This window comes from Thermobia domestica, chromosome 14 (genome assembly GCF_964235325.1).
Source record: "Thermobia domestica chromosome 14, izTheDome1.hap1.1, whole genome shotgun sequence".
In the NCBI taxonomy this organism is placed as follows: domain Eukaryota; kingdom Metazoa; phylum Arthropoda; class Insecta; order Zygentoma; family Lepismatidae; genus Thermobia; species Thermobia domestica.
In genome coordinates this window covers 153,299,020-153,313,280 of record NC_137467.1, presented here as the reverse complement: position 1 = coordinate 153,313,280, position 14,261 = coordinate 153,299,020, and the positions used below count along the sequence as shown (strand labels likewise).

The following is a 14,261-nucleotide window of genomic DNA, read 5'->3' as shown; positions in this document are numbered from 1 at the left end:
ATCATCCGAAACAGGAAAAATGACTTTTATGATATATTCCACCATCAAAAAAAGTAGTATTTACTGAGTTAGAAAAAATAAAATGGTCCTGCTAAAAATATCAAATGAAGTCAAACATTTTTTGAAAGAAATGTCTTGTTTTTGAAGAATTTTCAGCGCAAAGAACAGGAACTCCATGAAGATACACGGAAAAGATATGAACACCATTTCTTTTTCTTACAACCACTGCTTCTGCAAAGATCCGTTGTCGTCAACTCAGCTAAATTTTTAAATCTGTATTATTTCCCCCTTAAACTTGCTATTGCGATCGTTGCAAGCTTGCGTTTATTTATTTTTGTAACTAAAGTACCGTATATTCATTATTCAACAGACGAGAGATTGAATTCCAGGATTTTAAACGTCCCGATAACAAAAACAAAAACAAAAACAAAAACAAAAAAATCTTGCGAGAGAAGATTTAGAATTCCTGGTTAATCCCGTCTAAACCAGGATAGTTCGGAAACTGGCCCTGGTAGCCGTTAGACTAAAGAGGAAAAATATGACAGACGCTATATTCGTAAACATAAAATAAAACAGCCAACAAACGATTTGACAATACCAGTGGCGTATGCAGTATTTCATCAAGGGGGATTTAGGTACTTAATCTTTTCATGACGAGAGTGATATGTAGTAAGTATTTGTTTTCCCATTATATACTGCTTAAAAAGAGCGTTTGAACTTCGAAATCTTCCCTTACGTATGCCACTGGACAGAACATGGCCAGAATTTAGTTTGATACAAAGCTAAATTTCATTGCAACTGTTTAAAATATAAATCAATATAAATCTATCACGTAATTAAACTATAATTTTTTTGTTTTGTATTTCAGCCACAATGCATGATTCAGAACCACAACAGCAGGACGATGTATCGCAATGTCGAGGAATCGTTCCGATTGATGAGGTAAGTGTTCGATTTATTATTATTATTCTTTAAAAGTACTTTAAATGCAATGAAATCCTTTATGTACAAAGTGTATTGGCAAACTAACACGCGATAAAAGTGAATCACTTTTGGAACTCATGAGAGGTCTTATGAAAAGTGTTGACTATGGTGTCCCTTCAAAGACTCATGTTGCAAAGACCGTGTGTTTGAGGTCTCGTTACTATCGTGTTCGTTCAGCATTTCCTATGTGGCAAATACCAAACTGATTGAGATCTACTGACCATAATGTCCGTTCAAAATTCTTCGTGGTGCAAGGATCACGTATTTGAAGTCTGGTGCCCCTGGTGCGCATTCAAAATTTCCCATGTGGCCGTCCACGTGGTTGAAGTCAGGTGACTATGGTGAGCATTCAGAATTCCCATGTGGCAATATTCGAAGTGGTTAAGGTCTGGTGATTATGATGTCCGTTTAAAATTCTCCATATGTGAAGGTCAAGTAGAGAGCTGGTGACCACAGTGTCTGTTAACAGATCTCCAAATCCTGAGTCTGGAAACATTTCATTCAATCATTGGCGTACGAATCGATCTTTCAGGTAATAATACAGTTTCTACGAATATGGTATTTACACGAGAAACTCGATGCTACTCTTACAGTGTCACTTTATGACAAAAAAATGTTTTATGCATTGTGTTTGTAAGCGACAGTATATATTTAACTGTACAAAAGTAAGGTATTTAATGCTTTGGTTGATACACATATTTTTTCAGTAGAAGAAAACAATGAATAAGAATATATTTTTTTTTTTTTTACGATTAGGAAAATTGTGTAACATACATTACGAAGTAAATAAATAACGTTATTTCTATGAGATATTTTAATCTAAAAGTGATAACTGAAGATAATTGTGTTAACACGCAATTTCAATTGTACTCTTTGAAGTCTACTTTCTAATACTTCAGTATTTCTTTCTTTCTTTTTTCTTCTTTCTTATGCTGAAGGATACTAGTTAGGACCTTAAGGATGTAACATTTAATGAATTAAGAAAAGTCTGTCTTTGCGAAAGACCGTGAAAAGTATTTTCGAAGTATTGTTATCTGGAATTTTCCTTAATTGCCTTTAATGACGATTGGAAATGGTGAATATTTCCATACTTTTCACTGAAGTTGGTGCACGTGTTCAAGTTGTTAACAGGCATGCTTAGAGTATATGGTCATCAATTTGTATAAGAATATTTACACGAAATCCACTAGGCTCAAATATGTAAAATGTAAGTGATAGCATGTACAAAGTGGAAAAATACCTGTTTGGATTTTATGCGTTTTCTTTGGAGCAATGCCTCTCTCTCTCTATGACTTGACTTGGTTCGTTATTTAAAGTAGAGCAGCAATTTAAAGTAGATAGTTCGAACCACACGAGTTCCGATTGGGAATCAAAAGCGTGTTCTGAAACTCCAATTAAAAATTTTAAAAAAAAAAAAAAAAAACTCATTCTGTTTTGAACTAGAGGAATAAGTGGAGGCACGATGGGTAAATGATAGTTGTTCCTGGTTCGACCCAAGTCCAGAGCCGCGGTGGCTCAGTGATAGAGCGTTCACCTCTGGTGCGTGGGGTTCCTGGTTCGATCCCAGCTCGCACCAACTGGACTTTGTGGTGTACAAACATCATGTGTTTGTGTTTTCTCGGGGTTCTTCCGTTTCCTCCTACTTTATTCATTCCACCATTACATTTATTTCTCATCATCACCGTCTCCTTTAGCTTAGCCGCCATAAACGAGGAACGTAAAACTGAAAGATTTCATTTCGTTTTCAATAAAATCTCATCCTGTTGAATTAGAAGGATAAATAGTAGCACGGTGGCTAAATGATAGAACGGTCCTTGGTATAATTCTAGTCCAAGTGAGTTCGAGGTTTATAAACTGTGTCCGCGGGTTCTCAGTGTCCTTCTGTTTTCTCCCATATTCTCACTCCACCAATTCTTTCATAATTATTCGCTTTCATTAATCGCCCGTTTCCTTTAACCTAGAGGACATCATTATGGGACGTTAAATTATAGATCAAGTAGAGAAATCGATCTTTCCTAGAACAAAGTTATGACTTGTATTGCCATGACCATTAGCCCATTTTAAAAATGATGTTAGTACGGCTTACTTTTATAATAGTATATTCCTGGTAATCCAGAACGTTGTCATATTCTGGCTGTATTGCGGATACCAGTTATTTTTTTCTATTATATATATAAGGAAGTCACTTCTTACCTCTTGAACCACCCTACTAATCTCGTTAAAATTTTGAACATAGATTAGGTTCAGGCTTGGGATGATTTTTATCATTTCATTTTGACAGCGCATCTAAGGGGGGAGAAACTTAGTAACTCTTCAGCCACGAGACCGATCTCCATCAAATTTGTGACATAGATTAGCAAGGGGCCTGAAATGTTTTTTATCATTTCACTTTGACGGTGCAACTTAGGGGAGAGGGATGGGCTATATATATATATATATATATATATATATATATATATATATATATATATATATATATATATATACAGTATATTAATAAATGATCAAAAACGACCGGTATTAGTACCGAATCCATAGTTTTCGGGGTAGCTAAGATGAGCAGTGACACTTCCGATGCCGGCTAAATCCAAATTCCGCCCTTTATGTCTAAAATGAAACGTGTTCTCCCCGTGCGAAGAACGGGTATTCTGCTAGTCTTTTCTAATATTTAGCTGAGATTTATTATCCTTGCACTCACAGTTGCCGACTTCTTACTGTGAGCTCCTTCGTGGCTAAGTGGTTAGAATATGTGCCTGTGGCGTGGGAAGCCCGGGTTCGATTCCCGGCGGGAGCTTATGTGGTTCGGATTCCACGTTAAAAAAGTAGGTCCCACGTCTCATATAGCCTCGCTGCTGAATGGGACGTTAAACTCAACCTTCTTGTGTGTGTGTGAGTGAGTGCTTGTGTACGGGATGAGAGCGCACAATGGAGAGAGAAATGATATTAGTAGCTAATATTTACTATAAGAACTGCAAGGTCTTAATGAGACAGCAACTACAGATGCTTTTACTTGTCGGTATTGAAGTAATTATTAATTGTTTAATGTAGAAAGTATAATGGGACAATCACGGTAGGCTTTTGTCTTGCCTTAATTTCCGAAAGAAAAAAAAAAAAAAGAAAAGAAAGACAATTGCGTCTCAAGTTGTTCGTACTAATGAATTTCTTGTTGAAAAGCTGACAGACAAATTAGCACTTCTCCATGCACTTCAAATAAGCAGTGTTACCGTATTTTGCCGTATTTTGCACGGCAGTATATATTTCAAGAATGCTGTTTCGAGACAGTTTTATCTCGTTTGAATTTTACTTTAACTCTGGTACTTCAGCATATGTATGCAGGATGTTGAAAATGAAATCTTTTAAGTTTTACGTCTCACGGATATGCCGGCTAGGCTAAAGGAGATGATGATTATGAGAAATGAATAAAACGGTGGAATAATGAAAGTGGGAGGGAACGGAAGAGATCCGAAAAACCTACGGTGTTTGTCCGCCACAAAGCTCACATAGCGCGAGCTGGGATCGAACCAGGGACCCCATCCACCAGAGGTGAACGCTCTACCGCTGAGCCATCGCGGCCCTCCAGGAGGTTGAGTTTTGCATACACGTATTATTAAAGTTGAGATTTAAGTTTAATGCAAATAGGCATATCCGTAAATCACTTTTCTATTATTGTTATTTATTAATACTTTATTACTGTTGAACTAGAAACAGTGAGTTTATATTTATTACGAAACAAGCAGTTTTTTGTTACAAATTTGCGGATATCCTATTGTGATAATACTTCAGTAATTTATATTTTATTTGCGCAGTTCCTTATTTATTAACGAGGAAGTGTGTTTCTTAGAAATTAGGAACTTCCGTAAACCATGTTAAGTTTGTTACATTGATCTCCAGTTTGTTCTCACATTAAATACTCTGTACGCCGAGTACGTACTAAATTCTGCCGTGCACTCTTAAAATTAGGGATGCTCAGGAGACGAGTCGAGACAGAATTTTCCTGACAAAATTCGAGTCGAGACACAGCACTTCCAATAGCGAAGAATACATTTTTCGAGTCGAGACCACTTTGACAGCACATTTTCAAGACGAGACAGTCTCAAATCTTGTCTCGTGCGCATACCTACTTAAAATAGTCCTCATCATGTTCAATTATTATTTAGTTGATTTGGAGTTTGGGAACGAGGCTATATGCGACATGAATCTATAGTTTACCGTAGAATCCGAATCACATGAGCTCTCAAAGATATTGTACATGCTTTTCTCAAAAATTCTAAATATCTCAATTTAACGTCCCACAATTATACCCTTTAGGCTAAGGGAGACGATGATTAAAGCAAGTGAATGATGATCGAAGAATTAGTGAAGAGAAAACGGGAGTACCTCGAGAAAACCCACGGACACGTTGTTCTGTACCACAAACTTACTTAGTCGGGGATAGAACCAGGGACATAACGCACCAGAGTCAGGCGCTCTACCACTGAGCCACCGTGCCCCCACTCTGTTTCTCGGGTCGAAGACGCGCACCTCACCGTGTAATTACAAGGGAGTTGTAATTAATATTATTATTAAAAAGGACCTTATTAAATAAACAGTAGATTGTATGTATTGTCTCTCAACTAGCTATTCGAATCTGAAGTTCTTCAGTTAAATGATATTAAATCTAAGTTTTACATCCCACGGTTATGTCGGCTAGGCTAAAGGAGACGGTGATGATGAGAAATAAAGGAAATGGTGGAATGAAAAAGTGGGAGGAAAGGGAGAACTCCGAGAAAACCCACGCACATGGTGTTTGTCCACCACAAAGTTCACTTCGCGCAAGCTAGGATCGAACCAAGAACCCCATGAACCAGAGGTGAACACTACCACTGAGCCACCTCGGCCCCCTTCTTCAGTTAAAAGTACCCCCGGTTTGATCAAGTGAAGCACAATTCTTTTAGTCTTTTTATTCAAAAAAAAAAAAAGCAAGCAAGCAAAAGAGCACAGCGATCTGTGTTTTCAGTCTATCGTTAGTCATTTGTTTGGTATGTTATTGTGTTATTATTTATAAATCGATTAACATGCTATTTTAGTACATTACTCATTTTGTTTTAAAAAAAATCGTGAAAAGAAGAGTGTTTAAGCAACTATATGGTGATTAATACCTATTTTTTTTTATTTATCTCTCTCTCTCTTTTTTAGCTTGTGTACCAGTTGAACAGTGATTACAACGATTTTTTCTATAATGACAATTATTATTATACGAACCCATTTGAAGATATCCAATTGAATACGGATATGGCGTCTCACCATACAAATAACATATCAGAACCGCTTGAACTGCAAGCACTATTTCCGTCTGGTGAGTGTTTTTTTGGCCTATGTTTAGCAGAAGGGGTCCAGCTCTTTTCTCTTAAAAAATGTTACAATTTTAGTAATTTCTGTTTACATTCGGTTAGTTTATGGTAGGATTGGTTAGTTTAAGTTAGGTTAGGCTAGTTTAGGTTACGTTAGGTTAGTTTAGCTTATGTTATATTAGTGTAGGAGTCCCGCATAATTTTCCAAAAAATGATAGAATTTCGCTTGTTTCTACTAATATTACGTTAGTTTAGGTTAATTCAGGTTAGCTTAGGTTAGTTTAGGTTAGCTTACGTTAGTTTAGGTTAGATTTGGTTACGTTATGTTACGTCTAAGTACTTGCATCACTCATTTCTCCTGTAAATTTTGTGTTTTTTACGTGCTCCTGGACCCCTTGTACTAAACATACCCCGTTTTTTTCCTTTTTATTATATTTTAAATAATTATAGTGAAGTCGTACAATTATGGTAAAAAGTATGAATTAGAAGCGAATACAAGTGTAGACGAACTTCATTGCAACTGCAATGCATGAAATGGCGGTAAAATCGGATAGCAGCGTAATCAGTGTTGTCAGATGTGAAATCTCTAGAAATCATTACACAAAAACAGGGATAATTCCCAAATACATAATTCTTGTTTTGACGTTTCTGGGGAGCTCTAACGTAGTTCTTTTTTCTTTATACATATAGGTCTATAGGTGTTACTTCCAAATGAAAAGCTACAACATGTTCTTTTCATAATCTTAAATGAATGGAAAATTTACCTCAAAACATATTGGGCCTTGTGCAGAGTCGTTCTGACGCGTGATTAGTGTCATACTAAAGTTCAACTAACATGTCTTCTGCAGTAGTTAGGCCTTTAGTACGATGCTGATCATTCGCCAAAACGATGTTCCATAATGCCCATCAAGTTCTGAAGGATTTAGTATGATACGTAAAAAAAGAGAGAAGGGGCATCTCGGATTAGAAATAACGTAATACGTTAATAATTAAAAGTGTAGTGTTTTTCTTGAAATTACGTTTATATAGTAAATCATATGTTATCACTTTTTTTTTTCATTATTGACATGAAGAAAAGTGTTACATGGTTTAAGTACAATATTTTCTTGTTAGCCGTTGTAGTAGAAATTCATTTGCTATTAAGGGCGCCCATGTTGTGGTTTACAAGGGGGAACAAGTATAAGGAACATTTCAAATGTAGTCTCAAATTTTGCGGTAACTATTCTAAATTATCTATTGTGTTTTCAATCTTTCGAAGCACAATTTCCTATAGAGGGGGGGGGGCAATCGCCCCACCTTGCCCTCCCTGATGGGCGCCGTTGTTTACTATTATATGTTATATCGTTTTACATATATAGCAAATTGTAGCTACGTTGGATTTACTCTTTAATCTTGGATGGTAGAATTATTGACACGAATTAATTAATTAATTAAAATATAACTAGCATCCGAATAAAAATGTGGTTCACGCGCTTGTTTCTGATACGCTTGGCCCCTAATTTGATACCGATTGCAGAAGTATGGAGCAAGTATTGATTATTCTTAAGAGATTAATAACAAAATGTAGAAACAAAATCTTCTTTTGTAAAGTTTATTTAGGGAGGGTTTGATAACAAAATGATGCAGAAGCTACATAGCTGCATTTTTCTTTCTAATAATAATAATAATAATAATAATAATAATAAATGTGCTACTTGACTAACAGTTAATTTCTGTGTTTAAGTGCTTGGTGGTAGTATCGTTGCATGCCAATCACAAATTTCCTCCACATTTGTAGTTTTATGGATTACAATGACCATTCAGTTATAAAGAGAGTAAGATTCTCAGAGCAAAAGAAAATAACATTTTTTGAACTTCTAGTTCACAAATTTTCGGGTTTTACTTAAGTTTATCACACAATAGGTTTCATGAATCATAACTTCAGTAGTTAAATAACACACACACTTTCATTTGACTTGTATATTTGCACTTAAGGAGGAAAATATTCAGTAAGAAGCTTCATACCAGCTATACCAGCTATACCATAAACTATACCAGTACAAGAATGATAGATGTTAGAGTGATGACCTAATAAATGTTACATCCAACCGAATAATGTTAGAAGAAAATCTTTGCTCTTACATTTTCAGAGGACATCAAATGTTCAATTGACGAATGGAAAACGAAACCTGTCAAACAATGGGGAGTGTACGACGTCATTGCATGGATCATGCATGTTGCTGGTCAGCACGGCGTCGAGTACGAAGAGATCAACATGGAAGGTTTTAATAAATACGATGGAAGCTCATTGACTGTGTTATCAAAAAATGATTTCCTAGAGGTGGATTCACAGTATGGACATATGCTCTATAATGCCCTACAAAATCATCTTAACTACGAAGGCACTGAACCTGGTCCATATAATATGTGTAAGTATATTTAATATTGCAAGCCCATAGCTAGCTTATATTTCAATTTTCATTAAATTCAATAACTTTTACGAGTAGTGTGTGTTGTATTATGTCTAAGCCTTTCGAGTGCAGTTATACAGTTGATTATTTGGGTACAGTCAACAGTAAAATTTTAGTTCTCAGTTATATCTTTAATTAATATTTAAATCAAATTATTATATGCCTCCAACTTTTTTTTTTCTAACAATAAACTCAAAATTGTTTGGAAACACAGTTGCTCGGTGTTAGGGCTCTCACTTCTGGAGCGAGGAACCATTCGTTTGATCTGACTATATAAACTTATGGTGATTACCATCATGTTTGAGGAGTTTGTCATAGTTCTCCTGTTTCCTCCAACACCCTCATTTTACCAATTCTTTTCTAATTCACTTTCATTAATCATCTGTGTCGTTTAGCTTCAAGGGTATGATTGTAAAACGTTGAATTTAAAGATTTTTCTTTGCTTCTTTCCATATATCGTTATGAAGTATAGAATATAAAATCTGAGTTCTGATCTTTCGTGTTAAAACCTACATTCAAGCAAAACACTTTAAAAAAACAACAAAAAAAAAAAACTCATATTTATTGTGCATGGATTTCCTCTTATTCTTCTATGGATGGTCGTTTCTGCAATTTACTACAATGACGTAACCTCTAAGAAAACTTGTGCTTTTTTTTTTTTTTTTTTTTTTTAAGTGTTCATTAAGTTAAAAGTACAGATAGAAAAGCACAGGCAATGGAACAAAAATGGCGGAAAGAGTTAATTTCATTTTAAAGTACCAACTCATTGTGACGTCTTTGGTAAAACGTATTAACAGAATGAAAGTTAAGAAGAAAAAAGAAAAAGTAACCTCAAAACAGTCATTTTAAAAATGTTTCCGCTTTGGTGACATTTCAGGCACAAATACAATTGAATTTAAGTAATAAAAGTATATGGTGTGTTCATGATAGTTGTATAAAGACATTTCTTGTTATTCATAGTTCGTGTTCTCTAGTAATTACCAATAGTTAATTTGATGTCTTAGGGCGTCCATAGACTACTTACTTACCTACACCTCTACACAGATACCGTAGCATAGTAATTCCTCGGTCCCTGAAATGAATCCCTTGATATGTCAATGTTCGTATTGTTGTAGACTTTATGAATTACTTTCCTCCAGTTCTAAAATTGATTTACCATTGCTTTGGTTTCCTTTAGTGCCAGTATTTAATTCTGCCTTCCGCAATTCTGGGAGCTACGAAGATTCTTACGACGAAGGTTATGAGTCTTCCTTAGTGAATTCTCAGAGCTGTCCAAATAGTCAAAGTGAATTAAACACCATGTTCGAAGACAACAGGATACCGAGTTATCATCAACCAACAACAGGTAATAATAATAATTGCAGTATTATTGTACACGATTTATTATAAGAGTGATCCTAATGTAAACAAAGTTCGGTTAAATTTATTGGCCCTAATCCAACACCTGAATCAGCGTTGCCAGGTTGGAAAGCTAAAGTATCTAGAAATCCGTATTTTTATTAAAACATCTGGCTAATAATACAATGATAATCTGTATGACTTTCGTCTTCTTTTTAATAGGTCTTATTTAATAGATAACACTGGATCAGAGCAAATAAAATAATTTCTCCTTCCAGCATTCAGAAGGATCACAGATCTCAATAACACACAAAAATCAGTGTTTCTATCAATCTGATTTATCCCTTTCCACTCCTTTATCGTGTGAAACCCTAGGAAAGAAGACGGGACACGACATTTAATCTCGTTCCTTCCATTCTGATGTACTATCGACACGCGTGTTTTGCAATTGATTTTGTCCGATGTTGAACGTTGATTGATCGATTTCTTTGTTGTTAACCCAGAGGACAATAATAAAACTTATTTTAACCTCTATTTTAATCAATGACATAAATGTAGTATGTTTTAATTTTGAAAAGAAAAATCGCTTACAGATTAAGAATATGGGGCTTGTTTTATTTTGATACCCGAAAACATTATTGAGTGTTATATTTCTTGGCACATGTCTAAATAACTGCGTGCAGGTTATTAATCTCTCGGCAAACATATGCCACAAAAATTATTGTTGCAATCTGTGGTGCGGTTTCACTTTTTTGACTTCAAATAATTCTCTGACATTCTGCACTGTTAATTTACTTGTACATTCGCAATTAATTGCGCACAGATTGATAATATGCGTGCAAACTGATATGCCGTGAAAGCGACATGAATGCATTCCTTCTATGTTGCATTTCGGTCCCTATTACATGCGTTTGTTTGATTGGGACCTCTCTTATAGTAAATACAGTATAATTAATAAATTTCTTGTACTTACTTATTTGTACTTACGTGCATATATAATGTAATTTATTTACTGTCTTAAATGTAATGTAATGTAATTTGTTTACTGTCTACCACACACACACACACACACACATTATATATATATATATATATATATATATATATATATATATATATATATATATATATATATATATATATATAGGGCGCAAAATTTCCGGTCGCCAGGTCGCCATTGGTGACTAGAACTTTAAAGCTGGCGACCAGTGTTCAGTAGGAATGGTTTCTGCCTAAGCTCAGTTCAGTTTCTGTTTGCCACGAAAATAATTGTTACTGAGGAAAAATCCTTGAATTTGGTGTGGAAGAAATAAAACTGCTTTTTAAGCACTTGCAACCAGATTTATACAGTGAAAAAGTGGATCTTGTCTTAGGAGAGTGAGCAGAATACAAACTTTTGTTTTTTTTCATTGACGTTGAATCAGACACTGAAAACTTCATTACGAGATTTCTAAATTGTTTCCAATTGTCACATTTTGTGCAGTTTTATCTGTGAGTACTGATGTGATACAAGCTTCAGCAGTCTCAACAGAGTTAAGACTACCTACAGGAATTCATTGAAGACTGACACACTGGATGATTTGCTGACAATTTCCATCAATGGCTCTTCACTTAAGGATCCAAAAACTGTAATGGACAACTGGTACTTCAGCGCAGAGAGAGAGCGTTACACAAACGTGAAGTCTTAAGATATTTTTTTAACATGTATATGAATTATCCAATTCAAAATTGATTATCCTGAATCTAGTTGTCTGTTTTGAAATTCGATGCCCTGATGTTAATCTTTTTCTTTGTCAAACCGAAGGCTGCGCGGGGGAACGATCTCTAATAATTTGTACGTGAGAGATACTGGCGAGTGTCATTTTTGGATTGGCGAGTGCGTCTGACTTTGAAATTTTGCGCCCTGATATATATATATATATATATATATATATATATATATATATATATATATATATATATATAGAGAGAGAGAGAGAGAGAGAGAGAGAGAGCACATTTTCACTATTTTTTTTTTTAAATCAATAATAACAACAGTGTAGTATATCGTCTGCGATCTACATACGATGGATTTTCCAAAAGTTCCCGACCTGACCAACTTTAAGAAATGATAGAAGGAAAATAACGGTGTTATTTAGGGTTTGGACTGAGACTTCTGGTATCAACTTATGAGTAATCAAAGTTGGTATTTGGACTTAAACTTCGGTTGATGATTTATGAGTCGTCTAAGTTGAGGTTTAGACTGAAACTTCGGTTACCCATTTAGCAGTCATCAAAGTTAGGGCTTAAACGTTATTGAAGGACAGTGTGGAATTATAATAAAACATTTCTAAAATCACGGCTTAAGTTTAGAGGTGCCCCTTCAATTTGAAACCTACAAGAAAGCAGTTAAAATATTAAAAATTGTTAGGTTACAGGGTAAAACTTAAGTTAGACTAAAACAGTGACTGGAACCGGTTCTCATAGAAGCTTCAATTATCATTTAAATTCAGTAATCCGTGGTCCTCGTAAAAATTTAATGGATTCTCTTCATTATTCTTATATAGTTCTTTAAAATTCAATGCGGAAATATCACATTCAACACATCGATATGCCATCCTATATGACTACCATGCTGCTGAATCATCAAAACCTTTCACGTCTTGCAAATAGTACCCACTTCTATATATATTTTCTCGTATTAAACAATTTTACTGCCAAACTTACACATCTAAACATTACATAAGAACTCCAAATCATCATTTCTTACCTTATTTCTTCTGTAAATTTTCCTAATTTTTTTTTTTTTTTTTTTAAAGCAGTACTGAATCTAAATAATGTTAATAATAAGCATTACATTACAAAAAGTATATTGTCATTTGTCATTACATTAAAATAAAAGATGAGAAAATTAGTTTACCCTTATTATTATTATTATTATTATTATTATTATTATTATTATTATTATTATTTAGCTTTTAAATGTACTCATCACTTTTTTCTTTTTAAAATTTTTATTTTTGACTAGGTAATGGTGTTCTATAATTAAAACTCATTTTGATTTGTGTTTTCCTCTCTTTTCAAAACTGTTTCGTATTCTTTACAGAGACTGAACATGAAGGTGAAATAGACCCTGCGAAAAAGAACAAAGTTGCTCCTGTGAAAAACCGTAGGCCAGGGAGGCCACCACTTGGAAGGAGACCAAAGAAAACAGGTAACTTGTTTATTTATATATATATATATATATATATATATATATATATGTATGTATGTAATGTAAATATTTCTGTACAATAAATATTTCTTTCTTCAGTGAATATATTTAGGTCAAGGATTTCATTATATTTCATATTCGTATTATTATTTATTTATTTATTTATTTATTTATTATTTACAGAGAAGAAGTGTGGCCGTTTGTGGGAATTTATCCGTGATCTCTTGAAGAATCCTGAGTATTGTCCAAGTCTGATTTGCTGGGAGAACCCAAACGAAGGAGTATTCAGATTTGTCCGAAGTGAAAAAGTTGCTCAACTCTGGGGGAAAATCAAAGACAACCCTAAAATGACCTACGAGAAACTTAGTCGTGCTATGAGGTATTTATATATCAAATATAAATGTAACCTTATTGTTTAGAGCTGGCAAGATTTACTTTGACTCACTCACTGCCAAAAGATTTATTTTGGTGTACTCAGTAGTTTTCTATAGAATGTGTGCGATAGGCTGGAATAGCGATGTCATCTTGTGCTTTCCATTTTCATAGCGTTAGGTTTATAAAATAAAAGGTGCATTTCTCGCATCGCGTAACTAATGGCGATAAAATAATGGACAATTATTTTTGAAGTCGAAACGCCCTTGAATCTATTCATGTGTCTTCTATTGTAAAAGATGAACACTAAATAATAATTGATAGGTACTATAGGGTACATCTTCATATATAACAGTGTGTTTACCTTTGCTTCTTTGGTCCTCTTCTTTTTAGCTTATGTTGATATTTCGACTCACGCAGTTGTCATGTTCGCAACCTTTTCTTACTTCCTGCAGGCTAAAATTCTTATATTCTCGTAATTAACTGTTTAACCGTTTTCGACTTTTCTGTAAAGAAACGAGTCCAAGAATTCCTGGTTCAAATTACGAAACATATCGCGTCAACATTTTCGCTTTGTATTTATTATTCTAAACG

At 34.5% G+C, this 14,261-nt stretch overlaps 1 protein-coding gene across 5 annotated transcripts in view; it reads left to right on the top strand.

Moving 5' to 3' along the window:
- LOC145670412 (ETS homologous factor-like) overlaps positions 1-14,261 on the top strand; it is a 57,597-nt gene that overhangs the window by 31,144 nt on the left and 12,192 nt on the right. For 4 of the 5 annotated variants that reach the window (XM_081739068.1, XM_081739067.1, XM_081739069.1 and 1 more), the window contains exons 2-7: positions 869-942; positions 6,160-6,319; positions 8,444-8,722; positions 9,942-10,109; positions 13,188-13,295; positions 13,479-13,674. In XM_081739068.1, coding sequence (XP_081595194.1) covers positions 869-942; positions 6,160-6,319; positions 8,444-8,722; positions 9,942-10,109; positions 13,188-13,295; positions 13,479-13,674 — 985 coding nt within the window. The remainder of the gene's footprint in view (positions 1-868; positions 943-6,159; positions 6,320-8,443; positions 8,723-9,941; positions 10,110-13,187; positions 13,296-13,478; positions 13,675-14,261) is intronic. The other variant, XM_081739071.1, reaches the window with a different exon arrangement.